This window comes from Danio rerio, chromosome 24 (genome assembly GCF_049306965.1).
Source record: "Danio rerio strain Tuebingen ecotype United States chromosome 24, GRCz12tu, whole genome shotgun sequence".
NCBI lineage: Eukaryota > Metazoa > Chordata > Actinopteri > Cypriniformes > Danionidae > Danio > Danio rerio.
Window position 1 is genome coordinate 34,372,624 of NC_133199.1, and position 15,030 is coordinate 34,387,653.

A 15,030-nucleotide genomic window follows, 5' to 3' on the forward strand; every position below is an offset into this window, starting at 1 on the left:
AAATAGCGAAATCATATTGGCAGCAGTCAATGACTATCAAAGTACAACATAGTTCACAATCAAATAAACAGTGTTAATCTTGTTTTCAAGTCACACTTGTAGGTTATTTCAGACCGAATATTCAAAGTGCCGTGGTAAACAATATAGGTAGTGTGTCAAACATTGTCACTGAATGAATGTGTGAATATAAAACCAAGTTTACCTTAATAAAAGTAACTTTCACGTTTCATTCTTAGCATTCAGCGTCAGCAGTGTAATTAACCATATGTAACTGTTTTTGCTGAAATCATTTCTGCAATCAAAAACGAGTGATGTGTATGATTCAGCATAGCGTGAACTGACCTGATATGACATGAGAACTGCAGAGTCCAGCATTTCTAATTAGCTCCTCACTTCATTCAGCTCCCATTTAGCCAAAGACGTCTGCAGTCGGTATTAAAGCAGTGTGTGGTGTATGGTAAAAGTTAAGTTTTCCATTTTTGGACTCAAATTCGGCATCCTACCGCAAAACATCTTTCCCATTGTAGCCTGTCTGTTTTTTGCAACTGGGGACCCGTGTGACGTCATGTGTGACGTAGGTTGGTAATTGGTCTATAATATTATGCAGCACCTGAAAATAGTCTCTACCTAGGTAACAGTGCTGTGTAATATCATTGTGCCTGCTAATGCCATGGTACGGCAGCAAACATTTTTGATTATTATGCCAAAATGAAAGTATACCTTAGTTCCTAGCGGTTTAAAAACATAGCAACCTTTCATTTTCTGTCAGTCTTTGTAAACAATGTTTTAGATTTTTTTTTTTTTTTTGTGCAAGATGCTAATGGTCTAATCTGATTAAATGATTTATGCTAAGCTAAGCTAAAAGTGCTCAGACCTGAAGATCGGCTGAATGGATAAAAAAAAAAAAAAAAATAAAAATGGTAAAACTCAATCTTTTAACTCTGAGACTTTTATTTGTAAAATATTTTCTAAATTTGCTTATATATTCTCCAAATCCCAAGGTTTTTATATTTGTCATTTGGTTTCAAAGGACTTTTTGAAAGGAATAACTATTTTTTTTATTTATGATTATGATCAACTCCTATGTAATTCATGCTGAATCACCAAAGAGTGTGACAGTGTGTGTTTGTGAATGTAAATATGTATGTGATTTGACTGATTATTTCAGACAGAATGACATTTAAATAAATAAATGTTAAATATAGACTTACTTGAATATGTGTTTAGCACAGAAAACTGAACATAGATTGGATATAATTTATAAAAACGTTGACTCTAGCATGGAAAAAATAACAAAAAATAATACTGAAACTTACTTTATCCAATCTATGTTCAGTGTTTTTGTGCTAAATACATATTCAAATAAGTCTATATTTAACATAACGTAAAAAACAAAAAATGTTTAGCAATCCTAATGAAATCAGCTGTGAAAGTATGCTGATCACAGTGTCTTGCCTTAATCAATGCAGGACTGAGGAGTGATGTGATCTGTTAAGCTCTTGTGACGGGCCGTGTCTGAGGCCGCGGGATAGCTAGATTCATCTCAGCAGCAAAGAGCATAGCTTAAGAAAGCAGCTGATGTCTGTGTCACTCCTGATATTGAGATATTGATTCAACTGCAGCTGGTTAAAAGGCCACTCAGGACTTCAGTGCAAGTTCACCTTCATTCATCTGCTGCTCAAAAGTTATGCTATAGTCTAAATACAGCCGACATAAAGACACATTCAATTTCCCACTGTACAGTTTGCAGAAGTGTGAATTTAGGAATTATGAATATTTGCTACTGCCAATAATCTTGCTACCAGTATAAATTTACTACTACTACTACTACTAATAATAATAATAATGATAAAAATAGTACTACTACAAATACTACAACAAATACTACAACTACTACTAATTAGAGCTGCACAATTTATTGAAAAAAGATCAAGATTCCCTAGACGGCCGCACAAGTCTTCACATTGTTTTACATACGTTGCTCAGCGACATGGAAACCTCCAAATGGTGTTAAATGAGTCACATACTGTAATTTATAAGGTATAATTTACCCAAAAATGTCATTTCTGTCTTCATGTAATGATTTTTTTTCCAGCCACGAAATCACACATGACGTAAGGTGCTGACCGTGAGCAGAGAGGGCGCACGCCCAACTTAATAAATGTGCACACCCACCCACCCTCTCAGCCACCGTGTACTTTAGCGCACAGAATCAGCATAGGCTGTGAATAACAAGTAATAAAGTTGTAAATAACATTTAGTTTGTGACAGAATGATCTACTACTACTAATAATAAAAATACTACTACAAACACCACTACTACTACTGCAAATACTACTTCTACTATTAAACATACTATTACTAATAAAAATACTACTACTTCTACAAATACTACTACTACCATTACTAATACTAAAGATACCACTCCAGTAATAAAAAATACTACTACTACTACTACAAATACTATTACTACCACTACTAATACTAAAAATACCACTAATAAAAAACACTATTACTACTACTACTACTACTACTACTACTACTACTACTACAAATACTTTTACTACCACTACCAAATACTAAAAATACTACTAATGATAATAAGAAAATACTAAATACTAAAAATAATACTACTGCAAATACTACAAATAATAATAAAGATACTACTACTACAAATACTAATAATAATAAAAATACTATTACTAATAAAATAACCACTACTTCTACAAACACTAATACTAAAAATACCACTACTGCAAATGCTACAAATACTAATAAAATACTACTACTACTACTACAAATACTACTAGTACCACTACTAATACTAAAATACTACTACTGTAAATAGAAAATAGAAAATACTACCACTACTACTACTATTACTACCGATACTAAAAATACTACTAATGCAAATTCAACAAATATTAATACAAATACTACTACTAATAATAAAATACTATTACTAACCCTACTACTAAAAATACTAATACTACTACTAATAATAAAAAATACCATTACTAATACTACTACTAAAAATTCAATTACTACCACTAATAATAAAAATACTACTAAAATACTACTACTAATTCTAATAAAAACTTCTGATAATAATAATAATAATAATAATAATAATAATAATAATAAAAATAAAATACTACTACTATTAATAAAAATACTACTACAACTACTACTACTACAAATACTATTACTACCACTACTAATAATAATAAAAATACTATTACTACTACAACTACAATACTACTACTGTATTGCATTATAATACTTTTTATAAATATGACTCTAATTATGCAAATTCACATAATGAAATATAATAAAATAATGAATAAATTTTTTTAATTACTTTGTTGTTAATGATATATAAATGACACTTTTTAATTGGAATTTATTTAATAAATGTATAAAATAATAATAAAATATTTAATTTGATATTAATATATATTGAATATATTGAATGCAATATGAGAATACTAATGGTAATTATATTACCAGCAGACACCAATCAGCAATAAAATAATATTATATAAATATATATTTTAATTTTATTACTTATGTATTGTTAGTCCATTAATGATTATAATTCATACAAAAATGATACATAAAATGACACATTTTATACAATTATTAAAACGTCCATAATTTGAATGCAACAATTATATTACCAGCAGACACCAATCATCAATAAAATATTATAACTATACATTTTTATATTAATATTACTTACAGTATTTATTGTTTGTCCATTAATTGTTATAAATCATACAATAATGAAACAAAATAAAGATTTTTTAACAGATTATATTCAATTAAATATGTATATATATAGACATATATACACTATTAGTTATTTTGTTTACCCTTTTAAGTACAACATGGCAAAATATTCAGTAATCTGAAAATCAAATGATCACATTCAGAAGTGGAAAAATGCTGTTTTCTGAAAGCAGACGATGAATTGTGGTCAATTTTCCCAATTGTTGTGAGGAAATTGCTTCAGCTTTTTCCACCGCAAATGTGAATGTTCAAGAATAAAGCGAGCACAAATAAGAAAACCTTTCAAGAACATGTTCTCCAAGCCTCACAAATCAATGACAAAAGCTTTATTTACAATGCAGTTCAAACTAAAGACTATAATAAAAGCATAAAGGCACAACAAAACCCTCCATGACCATGAAAGAGAGAAACACAGAACATGTCGATGCTTATATCAGGTTTGGTCAGCCTTTCTGATGACCGCTGGGATACAGTGACGGGCATTATCTTTGATGGCAGTTTATCATGCAGCCATGCATTAATATTATCATACTGTACATCCACAAAGACACACCTGGGAAATAACCCTGCACATCAGAAGCCAAACAAGAGGAGATGTGCATCTTAAACATCAGTTTAGCTCTGACTCTAATAATAGGAAAACTGTTTCAGCATGTCTGCTTCTGAAATCCGCGCACTGGGTGAATTATATGTACATTTAATGACGGCTTCCCCGGCTTTGCTATTATTTTAGCTACAGCCTTGTTGCTATGGAGTCTCCATGGCGATTCTCTGAAGATGCCATGTTGCAGTGCATGGATGCTGTTTTTTTATTATTGAATGGGATGCTAATGTTAAGCACCCACCTACAGTTGTGTACAGAGGAACATTGTTTGTATTTGAGAGTCTGCATTGTAAAAGCTTAATGGTGTGTGTGTGTGTGTGTGTGTGTGTGTGCGAGGGGGTTAAAAACCAGTTGTGAAGCTGGATTATAATTTATATTGTATAGTAGTGTTTAAAACTGAGGCTATAGTTATTATAGATTTTATTTAAACATATGCATATAATAATACATTATTATTTGATGCTATAACTAATAGTAATGATTAAGGAATGTGCCATGTGAACTGAGGCGTTTACAGTGATCTGTCAATTACAGAAAGCCTTAAAAATGCTATTACTGTTAGTTTTGACGCAATACAATAACGACATTGCTGTGATACCCATCAAAAATATCATAATACTAATACTGAATTGATACTATGATTTAAACCTAAAATGCCACAATAGTGACTGAATAAGGGGGTGTGATCACACCAAATATGTAATTCATTTCTGAAAAATGAGGGGCATTGCATTTTTGTTGACTATAAAAAGATATGTGCGCTGCACATTTATTGTTGCTAGGCAACCACTGCATCAACAGTCTTTGTGCTGGAGCGCATGACATCGGGTGCTTTTTCCACACAGAGTTGACTCTTTTCAAGTGAAGTCAGGCAAAAACAAAATAACTTGCTAAACAGAAAGTAAAACACTGGCTGCAATGTTTGGGGACTAACAGTATGTATTGTAAGTTATGTAATGGTAGAGTATGAATGGGGCCTGACAGATGACCTAACACTTTATAAAAACAAATATAAAAGCGCTTAACTGACATTCATAATTTAACAATTTATATATGCATTTAAATAAACTTTGTGCATATAAATAAATAAATAAATAAATCACACTTGTTTAGCTGAAATGCAAGGTAATGAAGAATAGCGAAAGTTTTTAAAGGTTATACTACTACGACAGTATAACAGATATTATTATACTGTTATACCTTTTGCTACAGCAGGGTTTCTGCAGATATCATAATGTCAAACTTAAGACTTTTTAAGATCATTAAGTATTAAATTTAAGACCTATAGCACAATATCAGAAACACGCATCCACATCAAGAGAAAATGCAAATCACAATATTAGTGGGAAAATAAATGTATTGAAATTGAACAGCACTAAAGACAGGTTAGATGAATCATTGAACAACAGAAAAAAAAAAAAAAAACATCTTAGGGCTGATTTATACTTTCACCTGGCACCGCATCACGCACCTCACGAAACGGATGAGGCTTTTATACTTGAAGCGTTCACCATTGAGATATTCTTTTAAATGACACTGGGAGGTCAAAAGAAACAGACAGTAAAATCAGACGAATAAACAGAGGTAAAAAGTTTCCGGAACTATGTCATACGATTAATATCATTGAAGATTTTTAAAATAAGTATTGTTTTTATTATTTTAATAATTTATCATAATGATTTTAAAGATTTTTATAACCATTCAAGATTTTATTTTTTTTATATCACTGCCGGTTCTATCTTTAAAAGTTAAATATTAATGACAACAGAACTTGGGTTGCTCTACAATTATATTTTTTATTATGGCAAGAATAAAAAATGAAAAAGTAGACTTACTAAAAAATACTGACGTTTTTTATTTTATTTTGCCCATTCAACAATTGACACATTACTGTCTGGCTAGTTTCTGTCCTCTACTTCTAAGCTAAAAAGGCAATAATGGTCCAACATTCCTGATTATTATCATCAATATAGCCTAGAAATTGTAAGCTGATAGGTTCATATATTCATATCCAGTTATCAAAGACATAATCGTTTACTTAATTTTAGTTTTTAACTATTAAATTGTTTTAAATTAAAAATTGTAAAATATACATCAGTGTTAAACTTATGAATGGTGGAAAAACAGATTCTGTAATAATAAAACCACCTGGGTCTCCACTTTTGCATGGCCTCTTTTTTGTTTTAACAAACTTATCCCTCAGGTTTTTCCAAACTTTCCCCTTTTTCCACGGCTGTTGCAATTTCTAGCCAAGAATTATTGGTCATCTGGTTCTCCCTATGATCAGGCATGGACGGATCATAAGATGTCTGTACAGTCATACCCGTTTAGACTAAATCTCTTCAAAGTGTTTCATATTTAACTCAAATCGAACGTGGAGCCGAGTGAACGGTTCACTCGAGTCTCAAATTTCATGAGCTCCACCAGCCAAAATCATGCCGTGCGCACCCAAAGCGAACCTCCACAAACACAGTGATGTCACATTCACCGCGCGTACTGAGTTCAATAACAGAAAGCTAATTGGCTATTGCATATTGCGTATTGTTGGTCTCTTTGTAGTTGTAATACCGCAAATTACATTTGGACTAGCAAAATAAAGAACTACAACACCATAAAAACCAAGAAAAATAATTTAAATGAGCATTAGATGTAGCGTTACATAGACATCAGAAAAATAAGACCTGTGCAAAAATATTTAAGAACTAGAACAACGAATTTAAGACTTCGATTTTTACATTTTAGAGTTTTTAAGACCCCGCAGAAACCCTGTATAGTATTTAATCCTGAAAAAATACACTGATTCAGTGAGTGATCATTCCTAAACTAATAAGCTCTAAATCCCCAAAATCTGTAAATGAAATTTACACAAATTCATGCATGTGAGAAACAGGTCAAACCGCAGCAATCATGTAGTTTTGTTTTTGTTTCTTGTCTTTTAGTTCCACTTTCATTTTAGTTTTAGAAGTAGTAATGGTGCCTAAATGACTTCACCAAGTCAATATTTATGTGTTTATAGAATTTAAGTACATCACTAAATGTATCATAAAAGTTTAAGATTAAAGCTTTGTTTGTCATATCACTGCAGTATTCATGGAGAATGAAATGAGCTATAAATGTGCCGGATTTAGAAGTGTATTTTCATTACCCTCACTAAATATCTAAGGCTTTTTATGATTTAGCAGCATGGACTGGATTTATTCAGAGAGAAAGTATTGATTCAATAAATTTGTACAGTTTATGGCATAGAATGTTTAGAAAAAAATCCAAAATTTTATGTGAGGCCATGTAGATCAATGTGGAAAAAATCTGTAGAAATCTTTTCAACATTTTCATTCAGAAATTGATTTAAAAGATTTAAGGTAAATAGTACAAAAATCTTGGAGGATATGAAAAGTTTCCTTAGAGGAAAATTACTAAACTAAACAAAAAAATATAAAATAAGAAAATTACTTACAGTAAATCATTAAACTGAAATAAAATAACCCATAGGACATGCTTAGAAAATTACTGGAAACAATTAAATAAAATAACCCATAGTAAATGCTTCGAAAATTACTGTAAAAGAAATTTAATTAAATAACCCATAGGACATGCTTAGAAAATTACTGGAAAAAAATCAATAAAATAACCTATAGGAAATGCTTAGAAAATTACTGGAAATTTTTTTTACAAAATAACCTATAGGACATGCTTAGAAAATTACTGGAAAAAATTTTATAAAATAACCCATAGGACATGCTAAGAAAATTATTTGACAAAATAAAATAAATTTATATAAAATATCCCTTAGGACATGCTTAGAAAATTACTGGAAAAATAAATGTAAATAAAATAAAATAACTAATAGGAAATGTAAAATAACTGCTAGAACACGCTTGGAATATTACTTGACCCATTGAAATTAAATAAAATAAAATAGAATAAAAATAACCCATTGGACATGCTTGGAAATTTAATTGAATCAGACAAAAAAATACATATAAAATAAAATAACTCATAGGACATGCTTTGAAAATTACTTTAATCGAAAAAAAAAAGTAAAGAAAAGAAATAAAATAAAATAAAGAAAATAACTCAGGACATGCTTGGAAATTTATTTGAATCCAAATAAATTAAAATAAAATAAAAGTTCTCCCGGTGTTCGCATGGGTTTCCTCCGGGTGCACCGGTTTCTCCCCCAAGTTCAAAGACATGCGCTTTGGGTGAATTGAATAAACTAAATTGGCTGTAATGTTTGTGTGTGTGTGTGTGTGTGTGTGTGTGTGTGTGTGTGTGTGTGTGTGTGTGGAGGCAAGAGTGTATTTTCCAGTACTGGGTTGCGACTGGAAGGTCATCTTCAACATATGCTGGATAATTTGGCGGTTCATTCCGCTGTGGCGACCCCAGATTAATAAAGGGACTAAGCCGAAAAGAAAATGAATGAATAAATAAATAAAAATAAAAAACTCCTAAGACATGCTTGGAACATTACTTGAATCAGACCAAAAAAATGTTATAATAAAATAACTCCTTGGACACAGGCATCAAAGCCAGTTCCTTTAGGGCCAAAGCTCTGCACAGTTTAGTTCCAACCCTAATTAAACACACCTGATCAAACTAACTGAGTGCTTTAGGCTTGTTTGATACCTACAGATAGGTGTGTTGAAGAATGGCTGAAAGTAAACTCTGCAGGGCTTCGGCCCTCCAGGAATAGACTTTGACACCCCTGTCCTAGGACATGCTTGGAAAATTAGTGGAATTAATAAAATAAAATAAATACAATAAAATAAAATAACCCCTATAAGACATGCTTAGATAATTACATGAAGCATTAAAATAAAAATCACTCAGAACATTCTTGGAAAAATACTTAAATCACACAAAAAAAAGTAATAAAAATAAATTAAAAAAAAAACTCTTATGCATTCCTTTTTGTCTTTAATCATATTGTGGTGAATGCTATTTATTAGTCTTGTTTTTCTTGTTTTGCAAACTCTCATTTTGATTAAAGTCCTGTTTTGTTTATCTTTTTTAATTGTTACGTTTCTGTATAGTCTAAATTACTTTAAATAAGTAGTTTGACTCGGACTCAGGCTTCTTCAACAATGTCAGTTCTCGTGCAGCACAGCTTATTTTTGCTTCTATTTCCACCTGAACACACCCTGTGGACATCTCGACCTCTCTAGAGACGAGAGCAGAGCGCCTGTCATATTCATTTGGCAATAAACTCATTCATCTGTTTCTGTCCGACAGAAGGTTAGTCTCTGAGGGCACAGCATGTATCAAGAGAGCACAGTATTTCCAAAACTTTGACAATGCTACTTTTCCTCTCCATTTTATGACACGCTTTTGCGAAACACTTTCAATTTTGAAGTGGCGATTTATTGTTTAGGACTCAAAAGCAAAGGAGCTTAAAAAAAGGAAAAAGAAGATAAATTAAGCAGAGCACTGGCTTAAACGCGTTCAATCTAGCAAGCAATGTCAACATTTATAGACTTGGAGTGCAATTACTTGTCAGCCGGGATAAAAATGAGATGCTACCACCCTCTGCTGGCACACATCCAGATGGCTGAGCGAATGAATGTGGGCAGATGGCCACACGCTTCCCTCTCCAATCCGTCCAAGTCTTCAACGGGATCCATTTTTACCACCTTTTAGCTTTGATGGTGTATCTCTGGGTTCTGAAATCTGCTCATTTACAACATTATTTTAAACGTGATCAAGTTTAAAATAGCAACAACAGATCAACTAGCTATATTAATCCTGCTGTAAAAACTGATTAGAAACCTCACAGAAGTTTTAAAGTATTCCACTACAAATAGCATTGAAAACATTATCAAACCATCGAATTATGACCATTAAAAGCAGTACATTTTTAATTATTTCTAGTGTAATTTGGGACACAATTGGTGGTTCATTCTGCTGTGGTGACTCCTGACAAATCAGGGACTAAGCATTGTATCTTGGGACACATTCCATTGGAGATTCAGGGATGATTTCATTCTGAAAAATCCACTCAGATTTTTTTTAACATGCCACCAATACAAGGCTAAAAATGATCATTAGAGACCCAGAGGACTATTACAGTTTATATTTAAAACCAATATAATTTCCACTCTAACCATTGCAAATACTACAATGGTTTCTATTCTTTTGTTTTGTTTTTTGAAGTGAAGTTCATTTAAAAGAAGCCAACAAGTAATTTAAACAACACAACGACGTAACTCGCAGCTAAACTATCATAGTACGATGTATCCTTTGGGAAAAGAACGATGTAGTGACGAGTGTTTCTCAAAAAGCATAGTTTCTCTGATCCATCACTTGAACCACGTTAGTCATGACGTAAAACACCCATGATGAAGCTCTAAACTGGGTGGAGTAACTACTTCTTTAGAGAAGAACCCATAACTTCTTTGTGCAAATTATATTTTTTTACACGCACATAAAATGAAATCCAATATTACATTTGGTAAAAACATGCACTCGCTTTCTATAATAACTAAAATATATGTAAATGGCACATAGAGTTTGCTTTACTAATATTATTGAGAAATTGTTCATATTCTATTCTAAAACATACCACTTACAAAAGCTAACACATATTCTAATATCATATAAATCATATAAATAAATGGTGAGGGTATTTATTATAAAATGAAATGTAATATTTATTATTTATTAGTAATGAAAAAAATCTGACTTTAATATTAATGATGATGAAGATACAAGAATGATAATTTATTATTATTATTAAGTAGATATATATATATTTTTTTATTTTTTTTTATTTTTTTAAGTCTACTTTTACAATTTAACACATGTAAACCACAGAAAGTTCAAACCGGCAGGCCCATGTCATATAGAGATACTTAATAAATAATCTACTATAAATTAAAGAATTAACGTATGCTTTTTGTTTTCAAAAGCTTTGGAGATGTAACATAAATTCCCCTTTTAAACAATAGGTCACCTATAACATTTCGTTCAAAATAACATCAATGTTTTCAAAGTGCACTGCGAAGGGAGCACAATTGTAAACATGAAGATCGCTAAAACTGAACTGTAAAAATAGTTTAAGGCAAATTACACCCAAGAGGGATGAGCTTAATGCTTTTTTATTTTTAATCATTCCAACTTTGATTGTTAGAATGTTCTAAATGAATAAGGCATAGGGGGGATAAGTGGGAATAGAACACAGCCAGGAACTATGTTTCAAACTACAGCTCCAGAGGTGTAGTTGCGAGTGCTCAAGTTTGCGACGCAGTTTGAGAATGTTTGTTGGAGCGACGGATTTCGGAAACGGCAAATCAACAAACTATGTTTGTAACGACGGAACTTGCGTTTTTTAGTTGGTTAACGATGGTTTAGTGAAACACACCAGATAAAGTTTATTGACATAGTTTATTGACTTAAAAAGCCCTAACAAGGATTAGATGAAACGCTGGAGGTGTAGTGTAGTTTCAGGTTTAAAAGCTTTTGAAATTGTGATGGAATTTAAAAGCTCAAAGTTTGGTGACACATTCACTCAGATAACATATTCTGGGTTGTTCCTATGGTGTTTTCTATTATTTTTAAAGTGTTGTGGGTAGGTTCTAAAGTTGGATTTAATGTATTAGCTTGTATTAGCATGCTGCTAACATACTTCAAGGTGGTTTTAAATCATTGCTTGAATGTTTTAGTTAACTGATAGCAGGTGTTCTGTTGTTAGCATGTTTCTAGGTGTTTGAACACATTGCTAGCATGGTTTAGAATGTAGTTTGCATGTTGGTTTTTAACCTAAAATGTTGCTAACTATTTCTAGGTTGTTGCTTGGATGTTTTATTATGTTGACTTAACATGTTGTTAACATTTCTGTAGTTGATTATACCACACTGCAAGCATGTTTTATCGTGCTGCAAAATTTCTATATTGTGTTTTAGTCTTAGCACCTTGCTACTTGATTTTACATAGTTGTAGCACAATGCTAAAACGATTTGGTTAACATTTCTGTATTTGACTTTACCACACTTCTCGCATGTTTTAGCATACTGCTAACATTTCTATATTGTATTTTAGCTTGCCTTAGGACCTTGCTACTAGTTTCTACCTTGTTGTTGTTGTTGTACATTGCTAAAATGGTTAAGCTGACATTTCTGTAGTTCATTTTACCACATTGCTTGCATGTTTTCACGTACTTATAACATTTGTAAATTGTTTTAGTTTGTCTTAGCACATTGCTACTCATTTCTACATTGTTGTAACACACTGTTAAAATGGTTTAACTAACATTCCTGTACTTGATTTACCACATTGTTCATATGTTTTAGCATACTGCTAACATTTCTAACCTGTGTTTTAGCTTTGACTTAGCACATTGCTACACGTTTCTACATTGTTGTAGCACATTGCTAAAATGATTTAGATAACACTTCTGTAGTTGATTTCACCACATTGCTCGCATGTTTTAGCATACTGGTAACTTTTCTAACCTGTGTTTTAGGTTGTGTTAGCACCTTGCTACTCGATTCTACATTGTTGTAGCACATTGCTAAAATAGTTTAGCATATTTGTAGCAGGTTTTGTCATGTAGTTAGCTGTTTGAAGGATTTATTTTTCTAAGCAAATAGCTTATTAACATGTTAATCTCCTTTTACACAACAATAAATAACAAGCAAGCAGCTTACCTTTTCATAGTAGCTGACATTCCTCTCCGCTGTGTCAACAAAGGCTGATCGCAGGTCAGTTCTCATGACCTTGTTCCAGCGGGTCCAGTCACTCTTGAGTGCATTATTTGCCCACTCCAGCCGGTCCTCCAACTTTTCCAGGTCATCTTTCATCTGAACACACAAGCATTGGTTGCTTAGCATGATCTAGTTAGCATCTACTAGTTTAGCATCTTACTCTATTGAAGTCCATTCAAAAGTAGCAAAGTATTAAGACCGATTCTAAACAATTCTAACAACAAACCAAAGGTATGTAATATATATTATAATATATAGTGGAAATGAATATGTTGCTTTGCATTTGGCATCTATTGGTAAGAAACTGGTGTAATTGTGTCTAGTGGTAAACAAACCTAAACACTCTTAAACTGTATAGGATTTCCTGAAGACAGACTAGTTGATTAATCCCTCACAAAAAACATTTTGAAAATGTGTAGTTTTGCGCATCCCTAATCCTGAACTGTGACTCAAGAGATGACAAGTCATGTAGCTCTGAATAGACAAGATGAAAGATGGCAATATTATCAGAGTAGCTCTTCCTCTGTCAGACTGCTGACGTACAGAAATTTTAGAGTGTTGTAAAACTTTCATTACCGAGGACTCCTGTAAAAAGCTGCTGAGCGTGCAGAAATACATTCACTGTGCTGGTATCAACTAGACTGGTCACTGTAATTAAGTAAATTCATTTCTTGGCTCACTGCAAGTTGTCTCAAAAGTTTAACCGAGTTGTTTGAACAATGATGTTAAGCATATCTGACGGATCTGAATTTTTTAAACCAGACTATCATACAGCTATTCATTTTACATTTGCTCTGCTACCAAACCTGGTGGTGCCTATACTATATGTTTGTTTTTGAAAAAAAAAGAATATAAAATCATTCATCTATGAACTTTGTATCAGAGGTTTTATAAATATATTAACAGTAGTGCCAGCCGACAATGCAGCTTGTTTAGGTGTTTGAACACATTGGTAACATGGTTAAGAATGTCATTTGCATGTTGGATTTTAACATGTTGCTAACAAATTTGTAGGTTGTTTTTTGTATGTTTTATTATGTTGACTTAACATGTTGCTAACATTTTTGTAGTTTTGAGTTCAACTGTGTGTGTGTGTGTATATATATATGTATGTATATATATGTATGTATATATATATATATATATATATATATATATATATATATATATATATATATATATATATATATATATATATCTCACACTCGTAGCATTGTGATATGACTGTATATCAGCAATGGTGGGAGGCCTTAGCGTGCTACCAGTGCTCATATGCTCATATACAGCCATATCGCACTGCTACGAGTGTGATATTGCATTTATACAACAGTTCAACAGCACAATGTGTATATAAATAAGAAAACCAAACACTGAGCGTCTAAAAACCCTTTTTTATTAGGAACTACTTTCTTCCACCATTCATTACATCTGCAGCTGACGTCAAAACTGCAGAAGCCGTTACTAATTCACCAACGTTACATTAGAATTAGTGTTTGACTCTGTGTCTAAAGTGATGACAAAGTAGCTGATTTTGTTCACACTTTAAGGTTATAAGGCTAATTGTGACAGGAAATGCCATCCATCTACAGAGATATCTTCTTAGTGTTACAGTCCACAGTATTTCTCTGTTGCAATCGGGATATTACAATAAAAAAACCTAAAAAAAGGAACGCAATCAATATCAGACTGCTGTTGTGTTTGCGACAAGGAAAAACGCTAAACACATGCAGACTTTGCTTATTTCAATCTGTCAACACAACACATATTCCTGATATGCGAGCAAATCTGTATAAATCCAGCACTACAACATACAAAAGAGAGAGATCATCTAACCTCCTAACATGTCTCTGAAAATTCGAGAGACCTGGAGGAGGGTGTGTTCGGTGGTGAATAACACTGTTGAGAACTGGGATAGGATGCAGCAGGCTTTGGGTG

At 32.2% G+C, this 15,030-nt stretch overlaps 1 protein-coding gene across 2 annotated transcripts in view; it reads right to left on the minus strand.

The window, feature by feature from the left end:
• Positions 1–15,030, minus strand: part of snx7 (sorting nexin 7) — a 48,380-nt gene that overhangs the window by 4,989 nt on the left and 28,361 nt on the right. For both annotated transcript variants that reach the window (XM_005162844.6, NM_001002229.2), the window contains one exon: positions 13,039–13,191. In XM_005162844.6, the coding sequence (XP_005162901.1) occupies positions 13,039–13,191 (153 nt within the window). The remainder of the gene's footprint in view (positions 1–13,038; positions 13,192–15,030) is intronic.